Here is a 24689-nt window from a genome sequence, read left to right as displayed (position 1 = left end):
TGGTTCCAAATGTTTCACTCTTTATTTGAAGTTTTACATGCCACCAGCGTACATGAAAGTTGCACATTCAGAATTCGACTCACTACGAGGACAAAGGGCCAGATGCAAACACAAGTGTCAAACGAGCGCACGGATGGAGGAGCCCGAACCCAGGAGCTTGTCGGTGTCTGTGACCACGCTGTCACCTTGATGGCACTGGGGGTGTCAGAGCTGAACCCACAGTTTTAGGGCCACCTCCCTTTGCCATCTCCAGGGTCGTGAGCTGGGTCTTCTCTCCTAACGCAGCACCCTTCCCTTCCAAACAAGCATTTTTGGTAACATCTTCACCAGAACTGAGGGTGTTTGGAGACCAACTGCCCATTTAATGCTTTCCTAAATTCCCCTTTTCTATCAATGCCAGCAGTTTTTTACAAGGAGAAACAATTTCCACCCGCTGTTTAGAGGGAGAGATGACAGAAATAGGGACTCTTACACTGACATTTTATTTTCAAAGAAAGTTTTGATAGAAAAACATTTTCCCCAGCAGCCTTGGGCAGGGAGTTGCAGCTTCCACTTCAAAGGACAAACTTCAAAAACAAATCCAGTGTCCTAATGGTTTTGTGCTACATTACTTAATTGTCATACAGCTAATTAGCAATGCCTGATTTCACATTCTCTGTACATAGATGAAGTTCACAAAAGAAGGGGCTACTTAAAAGAATAAATAAAACAAGGCACCAGGCAGCCAGACTCCGACAACATTAACATAAAACGTTACACTTTACCATTTAAAAAACTGAAATAAAACCCCCATCATGATTAAACCTATATTGATCTGTCTTCCTTCAGATCTCAGAGCTTTGGATCTCTGCAAGAAGGGGGGAGAACGCAACGCAGCAAGCAGGGGCTTAGCCTGTGCCTCTCCGTATGTATTTCGCCAGCATGCAGCAGAGATCTTTAAAATTCTAATTATTTCCCTATCACCAAGTAAGATCGGGATCAATAGATGGTACAAACTGACCCCTTTCCTCGAGTGTCAGGGGGAAATTAAAAAAAAAGAAAGGGGAGGGCGAACCGAGAGCGTCAGAGGTCAATGCCACAAAACAATAGATATTGATGTCTCCATTCATTTCAAACAGCGGAAAGGTCAATGCCTCCCTTGCTTCATGTTTTATGGCTGAAATCCTGCTGCTAACAGCAACAATGTTAGTAGTCAGACCTCATCCATCCTTTTTTATTATTATGATTATTTCTAACCAGGTTAGCCATTTTGAAAATTTGACGAAAGCTGGGAAGCAGCACTGGGGGCTGGGTAGGAGGAGAAGAGGGGAAGCTGCCCTGGAAATTAATGGAAGGGATGGTTTCCATTAGTTTTCGAGTCTGCCTGTCCCTTTACCTGTGCCCCAGTTTGTCCCTCACTGCCCCCTAAAAAATGAAAAGGGCCTGAGGCAACATCCCTTCACTATTAATCATTATTCCCCATACAAGATCCCAATTGGTTTCTATGGAAATGATTCTCCTGCTGGAGTACCCTGGCTGCCTGTGCATCTCATCACACAGGCAGGAGAGCTGCAGTGGAAGGAGATTCGCCTCTGCAACACCCAGCACAGCTCCTGCACTGCTCTCCTTGTGGACAGGGAGAGGAGCTTTGGCTGGACACTCTGTTGGGACTGGCCAAGAGGGAATTGAATCTCCCTTAAGCAGGTGAAACAACCCTTCTGCACTCCGTCAGTGGAAAAGTCTCACGTTTCTGTCGCCCCATCCTAAAAAAGTGCTGCTGGGAGAAAGCATCGAGCACCTCACGTGTACGGTCCCCCACAGGACGCTCACACCTCTGAAGACGAAGGTGAGGAGACAGTCCTGCTCTGCTCCCCAGGATCTCACACATCTGGCAGAGGAGGAGGCAGCCCCAGCCTTGCCCTGTGCTCCCCGGGGAGCAACACCTCGCCCAGAGGGGAGAGCATTTTGCACCCCTGGGGGCTCCCTGCCAGGCAAATGAGCCTCCTCCCTTCCACAAGTGAGGAAACTGAGGCCAAGACTCCTGATGTGTGTCTGGCTTCCAGTGCGAGGTCCGTGACTCCATCCTGCCCTATCTCCTCTCACTCCAATCTCGTCTCCTCCTGCCAAACCCCCTCCCCGACAGACAAGCGACTGCAGCCCAAGCTCTCCAAAGGGAGGAAAGGCTGTCACCACACAGCTCCTTCCCCAGATGGAGCAGTGGATACACTGTCACTTCCCAAAGAGACCATGAAATCAGCTTTGCAAACAGCTGAGGAGGCAATCCTTTAACCTACACTGCTCCTAAGAAACCCAGGGGAATACTGATGACTTAGCCACTCCGAATTTCCCACACCAAAACCACTGTCACTCCAGAGCCTCCCAGCCTGCAGGAACCAAATGCCACTTCGCCAAACAAGACTTTGGACATCAGCAGAGCAGCAAACAACAGCGGATTTTAGGCACTAACAGCACCTGTCCCAGAATATCCTTCTCCCACAGAAGCGTGGACACCTTGTTGGTGATCAAAGCAAAGACTTCTGCTGCAGTTCCCAAAGCCTGGAGGTCTGCTTTGGAGCGCAGCAAGGAACAGGCCAGCAGGGACTAGGATCCTGCAGAGGCACTCCCTGTGAGAAGGGCACCTTCTGGAATTGAATTCATTTATTTTAGACTATGGACAGCAGCATCAGCAGGCTCAGAGATCACCTCATTAGATGCTCACAGACAGCAGGAGGGAGATTTCTGGAGAGATGGGGACAGAGAACAGAGAAAAGGAGGGGGGATTTCATATTAAATAAAAGCCAGGAGCAGAACACCCATCTCTCTGCTCCCCTCTTCTCCTCTACGGCTTCCTGCAGGAGCCTGAGCGCTGAGTGGGCTCCGAGTCCCAACCATTGCTCCACTCAGAACATATGGAGCTGTGTTTAATAGCCCAGCTCTGCCAATTGGGGACTATTAGGGTGGGTTCTTTTCCCAGTGTAAATGTTGCAGAATATAAATTGTAATTAACACCGATGCCAAAATAGCACTTAGAGAAAATAAGCACATTATTAACATCTGGTGAATCCTGCCTGGAGTGCAGAAGCAGCGGAAATTCTCACTCACCATAAGAGGATTTCTAGTAGAGATATCGAGCACCGGCCCGGAATTGGGGGTGAAAGGAATTTTTATCTCTTTATCACCTGTGGGTGACCTTTCCTAGCCATGGTTGTACCTGGTAGCATCACCAGGATTTCTGACCCACTTGCACAAATACAGATGCCTAAACAACACACCCCAGGCAACAGAATAACAGCATTATAAAACATGCCTGATTGCTGCCCCCATCAAGCAAGACACAAGGCAGGTGGATATGGATGTGCCAAGCCAAAGGAACAGCCTGTTCCATCAGTTGACTGCAATCCCAAGACCAAAGGGTTAACAGCACTATCAAGCAACAGCTGGTTTCTGAACACCTCTGTCCCCCATCCAGGTTTTCCAGTGGGACAGGAACAGGTGAGTTGGCAGCACTACCAAGCTCTTGCTGATGCCACAGCCTGTTTGTGGAGGGGAAATCCCTGCTGAGGGTGGGAACGGCCTCGCTCCTGTAGCACCTACCAAACTGCTGGGATTCCTTCACAGGACTACACAGGTTCCCTTAGGCATCAGAGAGATGGTCCCATATCCTCAGCCTTCCCTCTGCCCTGCCCTGCAGCCAGAGGTAGAAGGAGGAGAAAGCAGCTTTGCCAATGCTTCAGACAAGGAGGTGAAAGTAGCTTTGCAAACACTCTCCCTAACCCTCACTAGCTATCCTAGGAAAGAAACCTGGACAAAAACCAGGCAGAGCTGAAGTGGCCTGAACTGGACAGAGCAGCAGCTCATGTTTCTGCCAAAAAATCCATCAGATGCGCTGAAGTGAGGGTAGAAGGAGAGCAGAAAGCTATTGGAAAGGGAGAGAGGGACTCAAACAGGCAAGTAATATGACAAGAGGTAGAAAGAATGACCTCATCAGGGAGAATGGGAGGGAAAAGAGCAGCAGGATGCCAAGAACAGGGCACCAGCTCCTGACACTCACCTGCACGGAGCCCAACCTGAGGCAGAGCCTCAAACGCTTCCAGAGGGCTCAGCTCAGCTGCAGCATTCCCAGAGGAGCACGAGCCAGCCTTGCCATCCTGCTGCCAACTGCAAACCAGAGACTGTGCTGGCTCCCTGTCCTGAGAGGGGAAGGGAGGGAACCCCAGCAAACCACGCAGGGCTTGGTTCCAGTGAGGCACAGACCTGTGCCAGCAGGAGCCTGACATTTACCTGCTCCTTACACCGTAACCTCTCCAAGCACAAGGGTTATCACAGCCTGGCTCAAGATTTACACACGCAGGACAGATTTTCAGGCAGGCTCACACCTGGCTGACAGAAAATAAGGAGGGAAAGTCCTGCAAAGCTGGGAGATGCACTTCACTCTCAAATCTAGCCCATCAGAGCAGGGCTCCTATGAACACTGAGGGCAGAATATTGTTTGGGAGATGGCATCTTGTGCAGAAAATGCTGACAAGGAGATGGGGATATCATCTTTGGACAACTCTGGGCCTCCCCATAAAGCACTGTTCAACACATTCGGGATTTAGGTGAATTTAGACAGCTCTGGTCAGTAGCTGCTTTGCAGAAGACAGACCTGGTTTGCTACCAAGGGAAATTATGCCACCCAGAAATGTAGCTCCAGGAATTCATTACTTGGCTTTTGGTACAGCTGTCTGACGCTTTCAAAAGTGCTCAGTAAATAAGGCAATATGAAAGTGATCCAGACCACTACTGATGCCTGAGGAAGTTCTGTGGAGCAGAGAAGCCGACTGAAATCACACTGTGAAAATACTTCATAACATCTCTAAAATTAGCATGAGCTCAAGGCATGGGATATAAGGACAGAACTGGAACACTACATTCCCATCTACACTGCAAGACAGACTGCATATAAATCAGATCTGAGCCTCAACTTATTTACTGTAGGCACCATCTACCCTAAGACAAGGATTTCCAAAAGAGCTGAGAACTTCTTCCACCAGACCACTGGAAACAGCATCAGCAAGAATATACCATGGTTGAGGTGTTAATGACCTTAATTTGTTATTTAAAAATAAAAAGAAGAGTCCTTGTGGTACTTCTCCATCAAAAAAACCCTTTAAATATCCAGGACTGCATGTGTGTGACTACAAATGCCTATTTGTAACATAGAAAAGATGTGATGCACTTCAATTGAGCAACACATTTTTGTGCCTCTCAGCTGGCCTAGGCTTTCTACTTTGCCAAAAACAGACCGAAGCAAAGAATGATTTCCACCAACATCACAAAGCACACTGCCAACGTACACAGGGGCCCTTGGGAAAGACACCAGGCGACACGGGGGAAAGAGCATCGTTAAGTCAGTCTCTCTTACCTTTAACTTCAGCAAAATAACGAAACAATTCATATCAACCGCAAGGAAATACTCATCAAGATTCCAGAAGCCTTTGAGACAGGATTTTCAGATGCAAGCAAACATCCAACAGATTTTTCCCCACTGCAAAGGACCAGCTTTTTTCTTTATTATTATTTTGCAATTGCACCTGGTTAAAGTGATTGTACAGCATCCAGTGAGGTGGCCAGGAGCAGAAGATGGGCAATCCAGGCCAACAAGAAGCTATTCCATGTGTTCACGCTGACTTGTCCTTTCCCTGCTGTGACAGTCACCACCACAAATTGGGAGGTTCCTCGGCCACTCTGCTCTTAAACAAGGTAATTTCATCCAAGTGCCGCATGGGGACATCTCTGATGACCTCTGTCAAGTCCTCATGAAGCAGAGGGAAAATGACGACATTTAATGCAGGGCGTTCTGCCTGGAAACTAAATCAGACATAGGTTATTAGCCAAGGAAAAATACCAATTCTCCAGTGCAAGAGAAAGGAATGGCATGGATATCGATCATGCAGGGGTGGGGGCACAGAAGGGTTGTTCAGAGGGGGCAGGAGGGGCAGCTGGAACTCCAGGTCTCCCTCTCTTCCCTCTCTGTGTTAGCAGGGAGTGCAGGCTGGGCTTGCACCCCTTCTCAGCAAGTGTGTTGAGCTGGCACAAGCCCAGATTGCACCTAAAACAGGGAGAGAGGAAGAAGATTTTCTAAATTAATAAATAAATCACAAAATACAGGTATTCTCAAAGGACCGGAGATCCCAAGAGCTCTGCCCGAGCCGGGCAAGGTGCTCAGAGATAACAATTTAAACCACCTGCAAACCAGCAGCAAGTTGCAGAGCCATTAGGAAAATCAGGCCAGAGCAGTGCCAGGCATTCCCTGGGGGCTGAGCCTGGGATTATCACTTCAGGCTGGGTTGTTCTGCATGCAGAGTCTACACTCTGCAATTAGAGCACAGGCAAGTTTAGAAAGCTCAGATGTGCAGATAAGCATTTAGGTGTGCTCACACTCACACACACACACACACACACACACACACACACTGCAGCCTCCTTTTTAATCCAGGCTGCAGAGCAGAGAAAGAGATCTACAAAAGTTAAAGCCATTAAACAATGTAGAAAGAACCATACAAAAAGAAAAAAAAAATCAAGTCCCCATCAGCCAGTACCCTACATGACAGCAACCTGTGAGGAAGAGTAGGGGAAGAGAAACAGTATTCCTCAGTGTGGTATAGCAAGAGTTCAGTCTTTTAAAGCTGGGGGGTAAAACTGTAGCATAATTTCCCTTAAGAGCTACACCTTAAGATTAAAAAGGCTTGTGACTCTTAGCCCTGTGCCACCAAGATGCTTCCCCTGAATGGTGTGACAAGGACCAGTTCATTATCACTCTCAGGGAGGCAGAGTCACACTGGCAGCGCCAGTCCCTGGAGGCTGTGCTGAGCCTAAAGAGAAGCTCACTGCTCAACAAACTTCTCTTAGACAGATGAGTGCCTGGAAGATTCCCAGCTCATCACTAGCTCTGAAACGGTCAGATTTCTGTCAGAGAGGGAACGGCTGGAGAGTCGGCTGCTGGAAACACACGTGAAAACCCCAGGTAGCAACACAGCCAAAGCTGAAGAAAGGGACACAAGAGACTGGCATTTCCTGGGAGACAGAAGGGATATTTCCATCCACAAATTATTTGGAGCTGCCAAAAATGTGGCAGAGAAACACCCTTTCCCAGGCTAGTTGCTCAGTCCTGGTATGTTAAATTCATTTGCCTAAGTAGCTGCAGGAGTAAGGATTTCCAGCACTACCTGGGGCAATTTTATATCTTTCTGCATCACAGACCTGCCCGTCATGCCTCATGCCTAAGGGCTGACAGAAGAGGACACGGCTCCTCGAGTGGATCTGGGGGCTCGTGTAGGAGCTGTGCAGCTTCTTACTTCCACAGCACTGCCCTCAAGAAATCAACCAGCAAAATAACTGCTGATCTGGGAGGCAGCTGGTAAAGTCTGCAGTGATTTCATATAAAATACAGCCAAATGTCTCTTTGATAGTCCCTCCTCTGTCTCAGCTCTTCATGTTTCTTATCCAACACCACAGTCCTGCAGAGAAAATCATGTTAATAGACCAAGTTTACTGAAGTTCAGCAAGGAAGGAATTGCCATCTCCCCAAGGGAAACAAACCTCTGCTTCCTCCTTTGTATACAGGCTCTCCCAAATTGGATCTGCGTGCTGCCTTCTCACCATATACAAAATTGTAGTTTATAAGCAGCCTTTACATGTAGCTATAAAAACAAGAACCCAGACAAGTTTACATGATGAACTGCCACTGAGACAAATGAAAAACCCCAATGCACTCAGTGTCCCTTCCAAAGAGGCTGGGTCTGTATGACGGGTTTGAACTTCATCTTAATAAAAAAAAAAAAAAAAAAGAAAAGGAAAAAAAGAAAGCTTTGTAATTTTCTCCCCCCCCCTCAACAGGAAACTGTATGTTACTGCAAACCTTGTAAATTCCAAACCCCAGCAAGTTGACGCCGGAGAATTCTTTCCATGTACAATTTGCGTGATTTAAGGAAAAAAAAAAATCAAATGCACATGGTTCACTATTATTCTCAGCTAAATGTGCGTGCAAAGCCTCTCCTTTAACTGCCTGTTAAAAAACACCCTGATTTTAACGAGCAGCTGTCATAACGTTAAACTGGGATTAGCAGTTCCCAAAAGCAGCCTCCCTCTGCAATCTATGCTCCTTTAGTCCTTCCCCGGAAGGCAATTCCTTTCTTCATACACCTGTCCAGGTGGGCTAGATTAAGTGAGAGGCACTTAGAGCACTAGTTTGAAAGGCCCTAGGCATGGGGAGGAGATAACAAGAAGGGGAAGAGAGTGAGTTAATGAGTTGCAGAATAGCTCCTGTAATCTTCTTGAGGGTTCTTTCCTCATTCCACACCTGGATGGACTTCAAACTCCATCCACCTCTGCAAACGCATGGCTTGTAAAATTAAAACCCAAAGGACAGAGAAGGATGTCGACCTGGGGAGACAAAAGAGCTGCAGTTTCAGACATGAAACCCTGTTTGCTTTTTTTTTTGCTCCGAGGGAAAAAGCCAAGGATATGCTTGCTTGCTCTGCTCTACAAAAACCTCCAGACTAAACTCATCACGATTAATTAAATGAAAGCAAGTTTTTTAGGCAACTGACTTGCAGCCCCTCCAAAACAGATCCTTTAATCAGAAACAACCACTGGGATAACAAAGAAAACACACCCCCCACACTTATATTTTCCAGCATAGCCTCTGGTCCAGCAGACTCAACACCAAACCAACAACCACCCAGCAGGAGCTTTCACAAGAAGGTCTCTGAAGTGTCCTCATTTGGATGTGGACACAGAGCCAGTCGGGCCTTAGCAGCTGTTTGGAATAATCCACAGAGCCGGGAAACAACACCAAAGCACACCCTATGTCACAAATTCCTCCTGGCATCAGCAGAGGTACAATGTCTCCCTGCTGTTAGATCTTGAACAGGTTGTATGTGGATGAAAGGGTTAACGATGGTTTGCTCTTTGTCTCCAAAATTATCCCAGAACAGGTGTGGACTGGACACAGTAAGGTTATTTTCAAGTGAACAGCTTGGTAAATAGCCTGACACTACACTCTCACTTACTTCCAACCACTGTGGTAGGATTCAATATGTAGGTCAGTGACAAAGTCAAAAAGAAAGAGAAAAAGTCTAAAGCAAGGCTGCACTTTGATCAGATTTCCTCAATTTTAGCAAGACAAAAGAGTCCCTCCCTGGAATGCAGTTATCTCCTGGCAAACACTGACATACCTCTCCAGAGAGTCCAGCAAGTCCCCTGCAGACTCCACCTGCTGAGAGAGCCAAAGGGCAGCCCAAAGCCATGGGGAATCTCACCAGCCAGCCTAGAGGGATGGATTATACCCCTCTGCAACCCTCTGCACCACAGACCCTGGAAGATGACAGCTCCCCTGTGTTAGGTGCTGCTCAAACTTACCTTCTTTACTTGTAAGGAAAAGATAAGGCAGTGTTTGGGGCTGAGGAATGTATTTCCCCTTGAGATTTCCAGAGAAACCCAAGGAAAGCCCTATGCCAAATTCCAATGTTTCAGCACATCCCACTTCCCAGAAGCTGGCAAACAAGAGAGAGGGCACAAGGTGGGATAATTGAGCACTGCCAACAAAAGCAGCACACAGCAGATAAAGTGAGGAAATACAGTGTATCAGTGATGCGGTCAGGAGTGGATCAAGGCCAGATCTCTGAACTCCACAAACTGAGCTGGGCTTATGGGAAAAGAGGTTCCAGAGATGGAAAGGAAGGAAGGAAACCAGGAGAAGCTTGATTTAGGGAAACATGGCACAGCAGGGACAGAGCAGACGTGGACTCTGGTTGGCATGACTCTCAAATGCAAACCAGTCTCTGCTGCAGTTGCACACCTTTTCCCCTCTCTGCCCAGACCTCCCCCACAGGCTGGTGAGCTGCTTCTGGAGAGGCACAAGTTTCCCAAGAGAAGAGAACTGGGACCAACTCACTTTTTGCCCTGTACGCAGCTCTTTGATCTACACTCACAAACCCCTGTTAATCCTCTGCCAGGCACAGCCTAAGCCTGTCTTCTCTGGGAGACTTGCTCACATCTCAAAGTTCAAGTGTGGCATCTGTCTTGAAAGCCTCAGCCAGCTTACCTGAGCCAGGCTGGAAACTCCCTTCCTTGAGCATGGCACGGTGGAATGGAGGAAGTGCCAGGACAAGCTGGAGCAGCTGGCAGCAGCATGACCCAACACACACACACACTTTCCTCGTCTTCTCAGGGAAGGCCAGACAACCACTTAAAATTTGTTCCACTGGCCGTGTCCTGACCTCAGTACCAGGGAGCTGCAAAAGCTCTCCTTGCTTACAGTGATTGCCAGCGAAGCTTCTCCAGAGCATTTTCCAGCCATGCCAAAGAAACTGCAGGTGGGATTCTCCCAGACCCCTTCCTTCGTGAGCAGGGAGGACTCTTGCCCTCCACTCATCCCCCAGAAGCCTCTCAAGAGGAGTGCAAAGCCTCCCCACACTGACTCTAAAACAGATCCATTCCTTAGCGCCATTCTCTCTTCCAGCCCTGCCAGAGTGCCAGCACTGAGCAGACTTCATTACCAAACCTCAGAAATGGACTTGAAAAGTTCCCAGGGAAAGCTGTTGTGATTCCTCTGGCTGCTCTTAACTCCACACAATGAGATATTTTCTCCATAAGGTGTTTTCCTCTAGGGGTGCCTTCATCCCTTCATGTCCACACAGACAAACCAACATTCTCCCAAAGCCTGTCATTCTCCTTCACTGTAAATCCCATCACTACAGCCTCCAACCTGAGACCAAGGGGTGTAGATGGGACTCTGGAAATCCTTCACACACATCACTGCCAACTCTTCCCCCGTTATCTCCAAGGCAGCATCATGTGCCATTGCATTGAGCCACAGGGAAGGAGCAATAACACATCAGACTCATCCCGAGCCGAGGCAAATTACATCTCTCTGCTGTGGTTTCCCTGTAAGGCATGAATGGCACTCTGCTACTTCTCCTGTGAACTGAGGTTTGTATCAAACACGCCTGCAGATTGAGGTTCTTACATTATTTTGCCAGCTGAACTCTGCATCAGTCAAATGTGACTGGACAATTAGAAGGGGAGGGAATAAGAGCCCAAAGAGCAATGCCAGAGAGCCCAGGACACGTCCTAGGGGAGTGCTCTGCCAGAGCAAGCTGAAAGTTATTTCCTAATCTCTTCCACAAATTAAAAAGCTACTGCAATAACTGCTCAATTAGATTTATTTTACTATGGAAATGCTTTAAAGCTGCAGTTAATGCTTCCGTTCAGCCTTTTACACCCTCATGAAGAGAAAGCACGACAGTACTATTCCAATATTATTTCTCAGCCAAGAGAGAGAGGACAATCCCTGAAAGTTATTTCATGCACAAACCAATCTACCCACTGAGGAAGGTTTCAGGACTGAATTCCCTTCAAAACACATGAGCTGGCAGCTAGAACGAGCCATTTGGGTCAACCACAGGAATGCATTTAAAGAAGGGGTTTTGTGAGTACCCTCAAAAGACGATAAATTAACATGGCAAACTGGGGACAGTACCACAAGCTGTGCTGGCTCGTAAAGTATTTGAACCCACCCATAAACAACATCCCTGGTAGAAGCAAAGGTGTCTGGGCCACACCTCGAGCAGTCAGCCTTTGCCAAGCCCGCCAAGGAATCCTTGGGCAACGCAAGCTGACAAGGATGCAGTTTGTTACTCAGTCTGTGACAGAATGATTCAGGGGTTTCCAAGAGCAGGAAATGAAACAGACAATGAAAGCTTGAGCAGGATGCTAATGATTCACTCCACCAGCCTGGCGATACATTAAGTCTTCTGCAATCCCACTTCTACAGGGCCTGGAGCCCGTGGCATGCTGAGGCTGCCGGGGCGGGATCAGCAGCCACCACTGCCTCTGGGACACAGGACTTCTTCAAGGTCAGAAGGAAGAGAAGGTGGTGAAGGGATGCAAAACCAGCCTGCAAATCTTAAAAGAGCCCTAGGTGCTAATACCAGCTTTTTGCAGTGTCAATCCGATGCAGCAGTGCGGGAGCGACGCTGCAGGACTCAGCTGAATTCAAAGATCTTGCACACACCTACTGCTCCTACAGCCCCCTCTGCCCCCTCTAACAGTAAAAGGATTACCCAAAAAGGGATTTTCGGAAGCTGAGCCCACAATGAGAAGCCAGACAAGAGGAATACTGCAGGGATATCCAGGGCAGGGGGGAATGCTTAGCCCTGAGGTGAGCAAAAATTCATTTGTGATAGTTCAGTCCTGTGGTAAACACCAGGAGAGGAACTGGCTCACTCAGCACTTTACAAATACTCAGTTTCAGCTCCTTGCTCCCACCTGGAAGCCCTATTTCTGCAACTGAATCCCAGGAGGGTGCTTCTTCCCTTCAGTGAGCATGATAGCTCTCACAGCCACACAGGGCCACTGGAATCGGCAGTTTCAGAAAAGGTAAGATCCAGCCAAGAGTTTCATGTTAAAAAAGGGCAATAACAAGCAGAGAGAAATTTAGGTAATGCTACAGAAGATTGAATAGGAAGATCCAATTCAGATGGAAAGAGCAATTCCTAGAAAGTGGCAGGAATCTTATTGTGAAAGTCACTTCAAACTAAGCAGTGCTCATACCTGACACAGGCAGAAGACAGAGTACCTTAAGTGTTTCACTTTCCCTGGGTCTTGGATCCCCAGAATGGGCAGATTGTCCTAAATGAGTAAAATTCTCCGCACTTTCCAACACTGTTTAACCTGAAAGTCACTCCAGTCAAAGAATCACAGAATTGCTTAGGTTGGAAAAGCCCTCCAAGATCACTGAGTCCAACCGTTCCCACAGCACTGCCAAGCCCATGTCCCCAACTGCCACATCTACACAGCTTTTAAATCCCTCCAGGGATGGTGACTCCATCACTGCCCTGGGCAGCTGTGCCAGTGCTTGGCAACCATTTGGGGGCAGAAATTGTTCCTAATATCCAACTTAAACCTCCCCTAGCACAACTTGAGACCATTTCCTCTCATCCTGTTGCTTGTTACCTGGGGGAAGAGACTGACCCCCACCTGGCTCCACTCTCCTGTCAGGGAGTCGCAGAGAGCAAAAAGGTCCCCCCTGAGCCTCCTTTTCTCCAGGCTGAGCCCCCCCAGCTCCCTCAGCTGCTCCTCATCAGACTTGTGTTCCAGACCCTTCCCCAGCTCCATTCCCTTCTCTGGACATGCTCCAGCCCCTCAATGTCCTTCCTATAGTGAGGGGCCCAGAACTGAACACAGCACTCAAGCTGTGGCCTCACCAGTGCTGAGTTGCACGGGTGCCTTTTGCTGGAGACAGGCACCAGCATGGCTGGGCAGCAGGGGCAGAGAGCTTGGGCGAGGACTGCCACGACCCCACTCCGACCCCACAGCTCCGGGGGATGCTGCTCCAGCGCCCCGGGCAGCCCCAGCCCTCTGCACCGCCTCCCAGCAGCTCCCAGGAATTCACAACAGCACTTTTGGGACACACGAGCAGCCGAGCCCAGCTGCCCACCCACCACCCCAAAACACACTCCAGCTGCAGCACGGTTTTCCTCTCTCTGCTGTGGCTTAGCTTGGATTCCATTTCTATAAATCACAGCTCACCTCTACGCCATGACACCTTCCCTATCCGTATGAAGAATCCCCAATGACAGTGTGTTCTTAGAGGTTTTTTGTTTTGCTTTTGGGTTTTTTTTTGTTTGGGTTTTTTGCATTTTGTTTTTGAGTGGTTGGTTGTTTGGTTTTTTTCGGTTTTTAATTATTATTTTATCCCAGCTTTCTTGATCCTTTTCTAAGGTGTTTTTCCAAGGACTTTTCATGGGCTTGTATTGTCTGGTGTTGTTGAGTCCTTGAAATCATTACTATGGTAGGAGCTATTTAAACACTTCAGCTAAAACAGACAAAATTCTAAAGGCACACACTGGAAAATAAAAATCTGCCCTTGAGGCCAAGGGGATATTTGCCAAAGCATTTCCCATCCCCTCTTCCAGCCTGTTTTCCAATTGTAAGCTTCACTAGGAAAGCAACTTCTCCTGCACATTTGTGAAGTGCCCACTAACCACACCATGTAGCTGTGCAAGCCTGAAGTCATCCAAATTCCTTGCCCGCAGCATTTTTGGGGCAGAGAAACACTGGCGTATAAATACGATTATTTAGCACGCAGCCTCGGCAAGCGGTGGGACCTTCCATGGGTCACAGCTCCATCTACTGACTACTCCACAAAATAACAGTGTGGAAAGCCTCGGGAAAGCTCTTGGTAGCAAGAATCATCCCCTCGGACCTGCCTTTGGACACAAGGCTCTGTGCAAGCCTTTAGAAAGGATCCCAGCACAACAGCTCAGCCCCAAAGGGAGAAGCAATTTTACCTTTTCTGCAAAGAAGCCTCTTGGCACAGCAACAGGTCTGGGGTCACTCCTGAACCTACAACCACAGGGCCTCAAACTGTGGTATTTTAGTGCTTCTGGAATTACTGCTGCAGTGCTTTGAACAGAAGACTTATTTAAACAGGGACAACACGCGCTTGGGGCTGAGCACTCCAGCAAAGTTTGGGTCCAAGCATAAAATGGAAAACATTGTGTTTGTTGGATGTGCTGCTATCTGAAGTGTGGCAGCAGCTGAGCACCATGTGATAGGAAAAAAAAATGTCATTTTACAGAAAAACTGAGACTAGACCACCGTCATGTGAAATCTGAGGAAGATCAGGGAAGTGGATATGGATCACTGGAGCCACATCTCCCACTCTAACCACCAGGCCCTTCTTATGTGCAGAGTATCTCCCTGAATCATAAAGGAGATCACCCCTCCCATTCACAGTGAAGGAAAAAGAATAAAGAAAAACACTGCAATGATTTATCTGCCCAGAGGGAAACAATCTTTACAGTCTTCTCTACAGCTCAGAGGAGACCTTGCCCTTGCAAGCCTCCTGTTTGCTGATGAGGCTCCAGATGAGCCCCGTTCTGCCTCTTGTGTGTCATTGCAAAAGAGCCAGAACTGAATCAGAGGCTTTTACTGACTTCAATACACAAACTAGTTTGTCCCAAATATCAGCAAACTTCAAGCAGAAACTGCTCACCAGAAAGCTGGACACCTGGCTCAGAGCTGTCACAAGACCAAGAGACATGAGAATAAGTCTCTTTTCAGGCCAGTGGAACAGAAATACATAACACTAACCTCATTTTATAGTCAAAGGGGAGAGTTTGGGAATCATGCTGTAAGTCATCAGTGTGATGCAGCAGATTTAATTCCCAAGCTCCCATCACCACACCCTGTATATACACCATCTTCCAGGACAACTCCACAGCCAAAACAAGTCTGTTCTCCCCAGATGGGTCCCAGTCTCTTCTGTGACCCAAACCCACTGTGCATCCACACCTGAAAAAGGACTACCCTGCACTACATTGCATTTTCAAGCCCTCCCAGCTCTACTTCCTGCAGCAAACTCCTGGTGTGTGCTCAGCCCTGGGCCTTTCCCATTCCCACTCACATTTCTTTTTTTAGAGGCATTGGGAGAATGGGAGTCACTTTAGCCCCATGTCCCTGTTCAAAACCGTCTCTCAGCCTAAACACTACCATCTCTCAGCCTAAACACCACCATCTCCACAGCCCTAAAGCAGGAACTCTGATCCTCACTGGGACCTGAAGAATAGGGAGCAAACAAAGGTTCATTGTGGTCCCTCCTTTCCACCCCTCTCCGTGCTCCCCATGCAGCACCTGCACACATTCCAAACAAATGGAAAAAAAAAAATCAGGATAATTCACTTTACTTTATTCTGGCACAAGGATATATAACTTCCAACTTGCTGCCCAGTGGGGTCTTCCAATGTAAAACTTGGATTAAAGAGACAACAGCAGCACACTTTTAGGGGAAGCCATGCTGTGTGAATTAGAGCCTCACCCACAGGTTAAAGCTCACACACACAGATTTTACTGCACATGTCTCTGCCCTTGGAGCAGCAGACAAAATGCAGCCAAGAGAAAGTCAATTCCTGACTCCATCTGAAAGCACATTTGTGCAAGGATAAGAATGGGATCACTGGAGAAGTCACGTGGTTAAAGACTCGCTGATGGCTCATGGAAGACTCCAGGCTTTGCTTACACATCATTTTCTGTATTTTGTTCCTTCCATTTTATTACTAGAGACAGTTGCATGAGAACAGGATCTTTGTTGCTTAGGAGAGCATCTGCTCCCACTACTTATCCTCCTCCTGAAGTCATAATCTTAGGTGACATCAAAATCGTTTCCAGAGCCACCAATTACAATGTCACAGAGGATTATGACTTCAGGTGTAGAATTTGCAGAGGGAGCAGATGCTCTCTTCAGCAGAAAAAGAAAAAAAAATTATAAACCCCAACCTTCAAAAAAATCCTGTTTTGATACAAGTGTCGCTATTAATAAAATACAAAAGAAAAAAATAAGTTTGACGGCCAGAACTGTCGCTAAATACAAAAATAGTTCTTTAACATTTCCATGAGGCATCAGCTGCTCTTTGGAAAGTTCCCAGGGTTTAGATTATTAAGAGGTATAGAATGCAGCGAGAATCTGTCCATGACAGAGAAAACAAGGGAGAAAATACTGCAGAATGGTGTATTTCTGCCCAGTAAGTGAACATTTAAATTTTGGCCAGTGCTGCAACGGCACCTCGGAGGTGAGAGAAAATAAAAAACAGGAACTGTGGATTTGTGGTTCTTTCTAAGGATCCCCAAAGCACAACTGAAATCAAACCAGAAATGTTTTTACAGATAAGAAGCCCCGTGAAAAACAAACTCAAAGAATCCTTGTCGCATCACAAGGAATTTACTCAGATGCTTCCAACAATCCCTATCCCAGAAGGACACAGAGGCTTTCAGAGGCAGTAACAATCTCGGGAGCAGTTTGGTAGGGAGCTAATATAGTCACAGGCTCTTCTGGATTTGTTCCACGGAAACAAGCCAAGTGTAATAAGTCAGTTTGAAGCTGGAGGAAGGCTGGGGGGAGGAGCACCCTTTAGGATGCACTAATAACGCCGTGTGATTTGAAATTTTTATTAGAGCTTAACAGGGCCCAGCAACAGTAGGTGACAAAGAAAACAGACTGAAGGCGGGGAAAAAAGCCTTATAGAAAAAAAATAATAATGGAAAATCTGTTGCATGGGAAATATTTTGTAAGGTGACTGCCACTATTAGAAGATTTCCAAATGCCAAGCGTAATTAAAAGCTCTCTTTTCAAATGCAGTTCACGGCTCACACACAAACGTTTCCCACCACGTGAGGCTCAGAACACTGCAAGGGGCCAAGCAAAATGCATTTAAGAACTGCCAAACGTGCAAAGGCAGTTTGTACCAATTCTCCCCCCTCACGCATCCCCCAGAAGAAAAAACCCTTCACGACAACCCTTTAAAGGCTTTGAATTGCACTGCCAGGGGATTATCAGTAAGTGACATTTACAAGTGATTAGAGGACAGAGAATTATCTTAGTCACTTGTGGGAAAGGAGGAAAGCTTCAAGGTCAAATCTCTCAGTACTTAAAATGTCGGCAGATGTTTTGTTTACACAAAAAAGTGTCATTTGATTTATGATGGAGCTTTACATCCAGAGCTTCAACTCAGCCAACGGAACTGCAGAGAACATGGGTGGGAATGGAATCAAAAATTCATATGATACCTTCAGATACTTCACTGATTCACTCTTATTAAAGTAAGAGGCCGGTTTGCATGCCAAGCAGTTACGCAGTACCTATTAGCTTCTTGGAACAAGCGCTCCAAGCCATATAAACCTTGGCAAGCAAGGAAACGGAGATAAATCTCCAACAGCTCCAAAAATCCCACATCAACCCCCTTCCGCACTCACCTCCGCACAATGGATTGCTGGAGATTTTTGCAAACGGTAAGAGATTCTCCCATAAACATGTGGCACATGATGACCTCAAGGCAGTTGGCCATGAATGACATCACTGCGTCAGACTGCAGAGTCCCGCTCCGGGAGACGATGCAAAGCCGCTGGAGAGAGGAGCAGTGACTCAGTGCCTGGAAGAACTGGGCGCCCGCACAGAAGTACGGCTGTTCCAGCCTGCGGGAATAAACAAAAACAAGTCAATGGGCAATTCACACTTGGGACAGCTCTCAGACAAGAGGGAAGGCAGAGCATTCATGGGGGGATGGCAAATGGATCAGGCAGTGTCGCCACTGCTGACAGACAAGGACACAAACGGGCAGGAAGGCCCTAAACTGCAGAATTCCGGTGCCTGCAGGGAGCAACCCTGGAATAACCCTGGTTTTGCAAGTTTTCCACAAAGTATGTCGGGTAAGACAAGCCTTGGTGCTGGTGAGCAGCAGATCCATTCTGGTCCTACAAGCACAGCCTGGTTTTTGCTACCTGACATCCACTGAGCAGGTGATGTGGATTCTGCTCCAGTGCACAAGCACTGATCAAAACGGTCATATCTTCAGTTTAATACCTTCACTTTACTGCCTAGAGAGAAGCAGGCATGAAAAACACACAGTGCACACAGGGTGATGCAGAACTTAAGCCTCTGGGACCAAGAGAGTGACCACAACCATCCCCAGCAAAGGATCAGAGGTACTGCTTGCCCACGGGAAGAACAACCATCATCAACCCAATCTTCATCCTAAACACTTGGCCCAGAGAAGAGAGACAGGATCCTCTGTCATGGTAATCCAGCAGGAAAACAAAATGACACAGTGAAGCCATACCTGGCCAATGTGGGGCCTGTGTTTTAACCAGCAGCATATCTGGGTGACTCCCTCACAGAAACCAACCTGCAGGAAGCAGAACCTGCTCAGGGCTGGTGTTACCAGGAGAGTTCATCTGCTTAGAGCAGATTTACTACAGGGCTTCAGAGCACTTGGGAATCTCAGTCATTGGGTCAGGAAGGCCAAGAGCTCCAAGAAGGTTAATCCATTAGGTGATAACAAGCTGTCGGTCCCAACCTGATCTGGATAATCTCTGCACAGGCTTTTGTAGTACCCAGGGGTATCTCAGCAACTTAATCCTGTTAATTGATAAATTCTGTTTTAGCCTCAGCCTGCAACTGCTGTCGGGTGGCATTGCCTGAAGAGATCCTAAGAGCATATCAGCGCTTTGGGTAATAAATTAAAATTAATATCAAAGAGATGGGCATCCTCTTAAATTTTTCAACAGCATTATTGGGTCACTGAAAATTTAGGACAAAAAGCTCAGCATCCTGACAGCAGGTTTGCAGGTGAATCCCTGAGACGCGCCAGCCACACTTGCAATGCCGCCCTTCACTCGCTAGATGGCAATGTTGCTTTGGAAGATCGCCTTAAAGTCAGACTGGAAAAAAATGGGAAGGGAAAAAAAGGGTGGGAACAGCAGGGAATCAGTCAAATGAAAAGGAAACTACATTATCAGGAGGAAGTGCTAAACACTAAAACCATCTTAAGCCCATATAAAACATGAGATCTTAGTCAGGAAAGAGGAATGATAGCTTGCATGGAAGCATGGTACAAGGAGACATCCTTGTTCCAGCCTTTATTCCAGGCTCTACGCTGCCTCCCACCTGTATTTATTGCTCCTGGCCTCCATTTCAAAGCCCCTGGAAACTACAGGGCCCAGGCTGAGCATAGGAACACTGCACACCCAAACCTCCTTTCCCAGCCCTTCCGTGGCTCTTTGCTCTCCTGAAAGTTAAAGACACTTTCACATAACCCAAGACATCGAGCAAATGAATTTCCAACAGCTGCCATCTCTTGGATGAGAGATCTGCATGTTCCTTGCCTGTTATAAATGGGAAGTGGTGGAACGTGAAAACCCTCCTGAGGTGTTTTAGCCACCCTGGATCCCTTCACTGTTGCAGTGGATCAGGAACAGGCCCACAAACACCGGTCCCAGCTGATGAGCAACAATTTCAGTCACAGCAACTGAACTGTGCCCACAGAGTGACCTTGCTGCCACAACTATTCAGCATTTTGGAGCCTTTTGTGAACAGTCCCATTGTGACAATGGGACTAACAGGTTCTGCATTTTCACCAAAATAACCTGATTTGGGGTAGGGGGAAAGAAAAAAAAGCATCTTTCTAATAACATTTGTGTTCATACAGGACTGGCGCAAGGAAACTATCGGTTTGTGCCCTTTGCTTTCACGAGCACATTTTGGCTACCATGAAGCTCCTTTGTGCACCCCTTAGGATCAGATTCTTTAAATCCTACCAGGAGAGGAACACCAACAGGACAAACTGTAAATCTGGAATGTTTTCGGTAAATTATCAAGAAAAGAAATAAAAAACCAAAGAGGTGAGGTTTTAATACAAACCAAAGGCAGAAAAATATCTCATTGGGAAACCTGAGGAGAACTCTACATTATCTGGACAGTATAGGAACCTCTTCTTTCCTGGAAATTTAAGAAATGTACATATACACAAAGCCAAAAAGTCAGCAAAGGCTCGTAGTATTTAACCAGCTCTGACAGGCTGCTAGCTCCAAAATATGCAGTATCCACTCTTTCTTATCTAAGAGGAAGGCAGTCACAGCACTTTTTATTCTTAAAACACTGCTTAAAGGGCACATCCCGAGCCTTCAAGGAAAACATGCAATGCCTTCCCATTCTCCACAAGTCAGGAAGGAAAATACCCAGTTTTCAAGCCATTGCAGCTACTACAGTTTTAACAGTAACCACAACAAACCAAACACTACACTTCTGGAGACCCACAAACAAAATGGGAGATGTTCAAGGGCAGCCCCTCACCTGAGATCTCTCAAACACTTGCAGTGTTTCAGCATGTCCATGAGAGCAGACATATAGACCACCTTCCCCATCATGCCCAGGTTGGCCAAGGAAAGAGTCCGCAGGTGCTGGCACTGCAGCCCGATGTTAACGAGCCCAGAGCCAGTGAGAATACTTGGCAGCTGTGCTAAGGTGAGGCTCTGCAGGTAAGTCAATTGGCTAATGGCAGCCACCTCTGAATCCCCCACACTTTGTGCCCTGACACAAGGAGGCAACGAGTTCCGAATTGCTGGCTCGTTGCGGGGCATGGCAGAGGAGAAACTGGACCCAATTATCTCCAAGGTTTCCAAAAACCGGAGGCTTCCCATCAGAGCCCAGAACACTGAGGACTCTATCTTCTGATTTGCCTGGTCCGCTAAGTTCCTTGGATATGCCTGTATCCCAATCCGAACTTTCCTTCCAAATGTTTGGGGCACCAAACTAGGAGCCGTGGGAGGCTTCTCCACAGTTGCAGCAACATCTGTGATGGAGCAAACCGGCAGTGCTAACGAGAGCAGGTGCTTTAGCCTGGACAGCAGCTGGCACAGGTGGTTCCCAATGCTTTCAGAGCTGTGATGGTGAGCTGCAGACAGGTTGAGGTGCCTCAGGTTGCAGCAAGACACTACCAGGCTTTCCAAAATGCTGCTGTCAATGTCATCTTCTGCTTTCCGAAACAAGGACTCCGGAGCCAGACAGTGAACACAGCCACTGAGATTCAAACTGGTCAGGCTTTTAAGATCCTTCCCTCCATTAATGACCCTCTGGATCAGGTGCCCACCAGATAAGGTGCATCGGCTAAAGCTGAAGTAGAAAGGGTTGTTGAACTTCAAGTGTTGCAGGAGCCCGGAGCCGTTAATCCAGGCTTTGGGCAATTGTAAAGCATCCAGACGTACATTTCGAGCCATGGAGTCCAGGAGGTTTTTGGTGGCTCCCGTCTCCGCAAAGCTGCCGGGGGCAGAGATCAGGAAGGCGTGGAGGTTCTCAGGCGTCCGATCACTCAGCACTGCCAAGTACAGCCTCACCACCTCCTGATTGACGTAGCCAGGAGCCAGCCTGGCATAGAAGATGCGGAGGTTCTGGTAGTGGGGCACGTTGCTCTCGCCCACCATCAGCTGCCCAGAGAGCATGAACCCCTCTCGCGAGCGGTCGAGGATCTCAAAATAAAGCAGCAGTTTCTCAAGGCTCGTGCAGCACGGGACGACGCCGTACGACGGCGTGTAGAGGGTTTGCTTCAGCTCCGAGACACGGCTGAGGGTGGCTTTGCACTCACTGCTCAGCTGGCTGGCATCAAAGCCCGGGTTGACATCGATGGCCAGGGAGCGCAGGTGCTGGAGCGTGGAGAGCATCTTGGAGAGCCGGAGAGAGGTGACGTGGCACCCGGACAAGTTGAGCTTCACCAGGTTCTTGCAGCGTGTTACGTGATCGATGGTGGAGCTGGGCAGCCAGTAGCACCCAGCCATGTTCAGCTGGTAAATCTCCTTCCCGATATCCCTCATCAGCTGCTTCACTTTGTCTTTGTTCACCTGCACCCAAACAAAACCACAGTCAATGAGATATAAGGCACTGACTCAGTTCCCCAGCTGGAGATGGGGATAAGAGTGTTTGGCACTTAGATTATGTGGCTCATCCAAAGGTTTGGGCATGGTAGCCCAGCACCTCAGTCTGCCACGCTTTGGACTCCTAAGATTACACATCCTTTAGCTTCTTAGCCTGCGCAGTTCTGCATTACAGCTGTTCAGCAGCTGAGAGTGGAATGGAAACCACCTCCATTTTCTACCAGCAAATCTATTTCAGCAGAACTATCTATGGAAACTCAAACTGAAAGAAGACTGTTTCCATTCTTCTTCATCCAGTTTCCTCTTCTGGAAATGAGTAAGAGAGGCTTTCCCTTGCCTGCACTTGGTGATACAGTTCCCATAAAACCATTATCACCCTTTAGTCCCAAGCTTTATTTCTGTCATAGCACATAAACAAATTCTAGTTTCACTGACTGCATGCTTGACAGCAACACACACAAGATTTTTTTGCACAGCAACAGGGAAAATATATTTTGAGAAAATGGTAACTCAAATGGCTACAAAATGGCAGGTCACGTTTACTTTTGTTTTAGCTTCCAGAAACACAGAGAAGTTTACACTGACAGTATTTTATAAAAGTAAGGGAGTACAGAGCTGTTCTAACAAAGCATTCTGGAAAACAAATGCTTTTATAAAACAGTTTATTGTGTGCTTGATTTCAGAGTTCAAGAACAGTCCATTCATGCAGACACATTGGAAAGTTCTACTTGGTGTTTTTTCAGAGGTCAGATTTGTCTTCACAGCTAACAGAAGAAGCAAGCTACTCTCCCCACCTTATAGTCCTTCTGAAGGAGAACTGTATGTGTTAGACTCTTGTCAAGGCAAAGCGTTGCGAGTTTCCTGCAGGTTCTCCTGACGTTCAGAACAAGGTCTGTGCAAGGGACGTAGCTGAGGATGTGCAGAAGGATCTCATCTGAGAACTCCATCAAGTTGACACCATTGCTTTCCTCCTCATTCTCCTCGCTTACAACCTCCTGGGGGGAGAAACAAAAAGAAAAAAGAGTAAAGCTACTGGCTCAGCAACACTTTTGAGTAAACAGATACCCCGAGTCTGATAAGGATTTTTAAAGTGAGACAAAACAGAAACACCTGGATCTTTAAGTACTTCCATCTGCATGAAGAAACCAAAAAGCTTTCCCTCAGAAGACAACACGGAAATAGTGCAAAACTTCACAGGAGCCACAGTACCTTCACCCACTCTTTCGCTGCTGGGGCTTTGGAATAGGGAGAAAAAAACATTTCCATTCATTCCACTTAGTCTGCAGTTGGAAAAGTGACTGTCCCTGATTCTTTCCTAAATATATCGCAGCCGTCTCTTTCTACATCTTTCCTCCAAGCGCCATCCGTTTCAATAACCTTAAGAGTTATATAACCATAGCTATATATATGTGTGTATATGGTTATATATACATATTTACACATACACACACCAACACTGCAGTCCCGCACCGGACCACCCACAGCTCTCCTGCCACATGCCCACACCTTAACCACGAAACCACAGCCCAAATTGTCATTAACTTCACGGCACCTCCTGAGGGGAAGGGGGGCTGCTCTCACCTCACAGCCCCTGTGACCCCCCCAGAAAACACCCCGGGGAGGGCCATTTCGGCGGCCCGGCCCCACCGCCGAGCGCCCTCCCCGTCCCCGAGTCCGGATCCCGCCCTGAGGGGCTCCCGGCTCCCCCAGCCCCGGTCACCGGCGTCCCGAGGGGCCGGTGCGAAAGGGAAGCGGGAGGCGAACGGAGCTCCCCAAGCCCCGACTCACCTCTCCAGAGCGGAACATGGCGGCGGCCGCGCGGCCCCGCCGCAGCCGCCACCGCCTCCCCGCGCCCCGCTCGGAGCGGCCGCGTTCCGGGCTCGCTCCCCGCCGGCCCGGCCGCCTCACGGCTCTTCCGGCGCGGCCATGACCCGGTTCCGCGGCAGTGCCCGCCCCGCCGCCATCTTGAGCGCGGCGCGGCCGCTGCCCGGCGCCATCTTGAGGGCGGCGCCGCCATGATGTGGGAGTGGCGGGTCCGTGGAGTCACAGGATCACAGGATCAGTTAGGTGGAAAAAAACCTGTGGGGTCACCGAGTCCAACGTTTGGCCAAGCACCAACGTGTCAACTAGATCGTGGTACTCAGTGCCACGTCCAGTCTTTCCTTAAACACCTCCAGGAATGGTGACTTCACTGCCTCCCTGGGCAGCCCATTCCAATGTCTAATCAGCTTTTCTGTGAAGAAATTCGTCCTAATGTCCAACCTAAACCACCTCTGACACAGCTTAAGACTGTGTCCTCTCGTTCTGTCACTCATTGCCTGAGGGAAGAGCCCGACTCCCACCTGGCTCCACTCTCCTGTCAGGGAGTTGCAGAGAGCGAGAAGGTCCCTCCTGAGGCTCCTTTTCTCCAGGCTGAGCCCCCCCAGCTGCTCCTGGTGTTCCAGACCCTTCCCCAGCTCCATTGC

General features: G+C 48.0%; 1 protein-coding gene across 3 annotated transcripts; it reads right to left on the bottom strand.

Annotated features, from left to right (window-relative positions):
• FBXL18 (F-box and leucine rich repeat protein 18) lies at positions 1-24153 on the bottom strand. 3 transcript variants are annotated; one of them, XM_027713189.2, is made up of 5 exons: positions 23434-23540; positions 23019-23219; positions 20651-22191; positions 17776-17994; positions 1-5829 (listed from the first exon to the last, which is right to left on the bottom strand). In XM_027713189.2, the coding sequence occupies exons 1-5, from the start codon at positions 23488-23490 to the stop codon at positions 5673-5675; spliced, it is 2175 nt and encodes a 724-aa protein (XP_027568990.1). In that variant the 5' UTR covers positions 23491-23540; the 3' UTR covers positions 1-5672. The 3 variants fall into 3 exon arrangements, with proteins under 3 accessions (XP_027568990.1, XP_027568989.1, XP_027568991.1); XM_027713188.2 differs by lacking the exon at positions 23434-23540 and adding an exon at positions 24013-24153 and having other exon boundaries at positions 5508-5829; XM_027713190.2 differs by lacking the exon at positions 23434-23540 and adding an exon at positions 23806-23905 and having other exon boundaries at positions 5508-5829.
• Between the last annotated feature and the right edge of the window lie 536 nt (positions 24154-24689).

Source organism: Pipra filicauda, unplaced genomic scaffold, assembly GCF_003945595.2.
Source record: "Pipra filicauda isolate LSUMZ 115617 unplaced genomic scaffold, ASM394559v2 scaffold226_size1812527_pilon, whole genome shotgun sequence".
NCBI lineage: Eukaryota > Metazoa > Chordata > Aves > Passeriformes > Pipridae > Pipra > Pipra filicauda.
The sequence above is the reverse complement of the archived record's forward strand: the minus strand, read 5'-3'. Positions and strand labels throughout refer to the sequence as shown.

Bases quoted from the DNA above. Each gene is read 5' to 3' on its own strand.
- FBXL18 (XM_027713189.2), bottom strand. From the start codon at position 23,490: ATGGAAATGTTTTTTTCTCCCTATTCCAAAGCCCCAGCAGCGAAAGAG. The intron at 22,192-23,018 runs GTGGGGAGAGTA...GTTTGGGTGCAG, and splicing joins TCCTTCAGAAGGACTATAAG to GTGAACAAAGACAAAGTGAA. The intron at 5,830-17,775 runs GTGAGTGCGGAA...TGTCTGATTTAG, and splicing joins CAGCAATCCATTGTGCGGAG to TTTCCAGGCAGAACGCCCTG.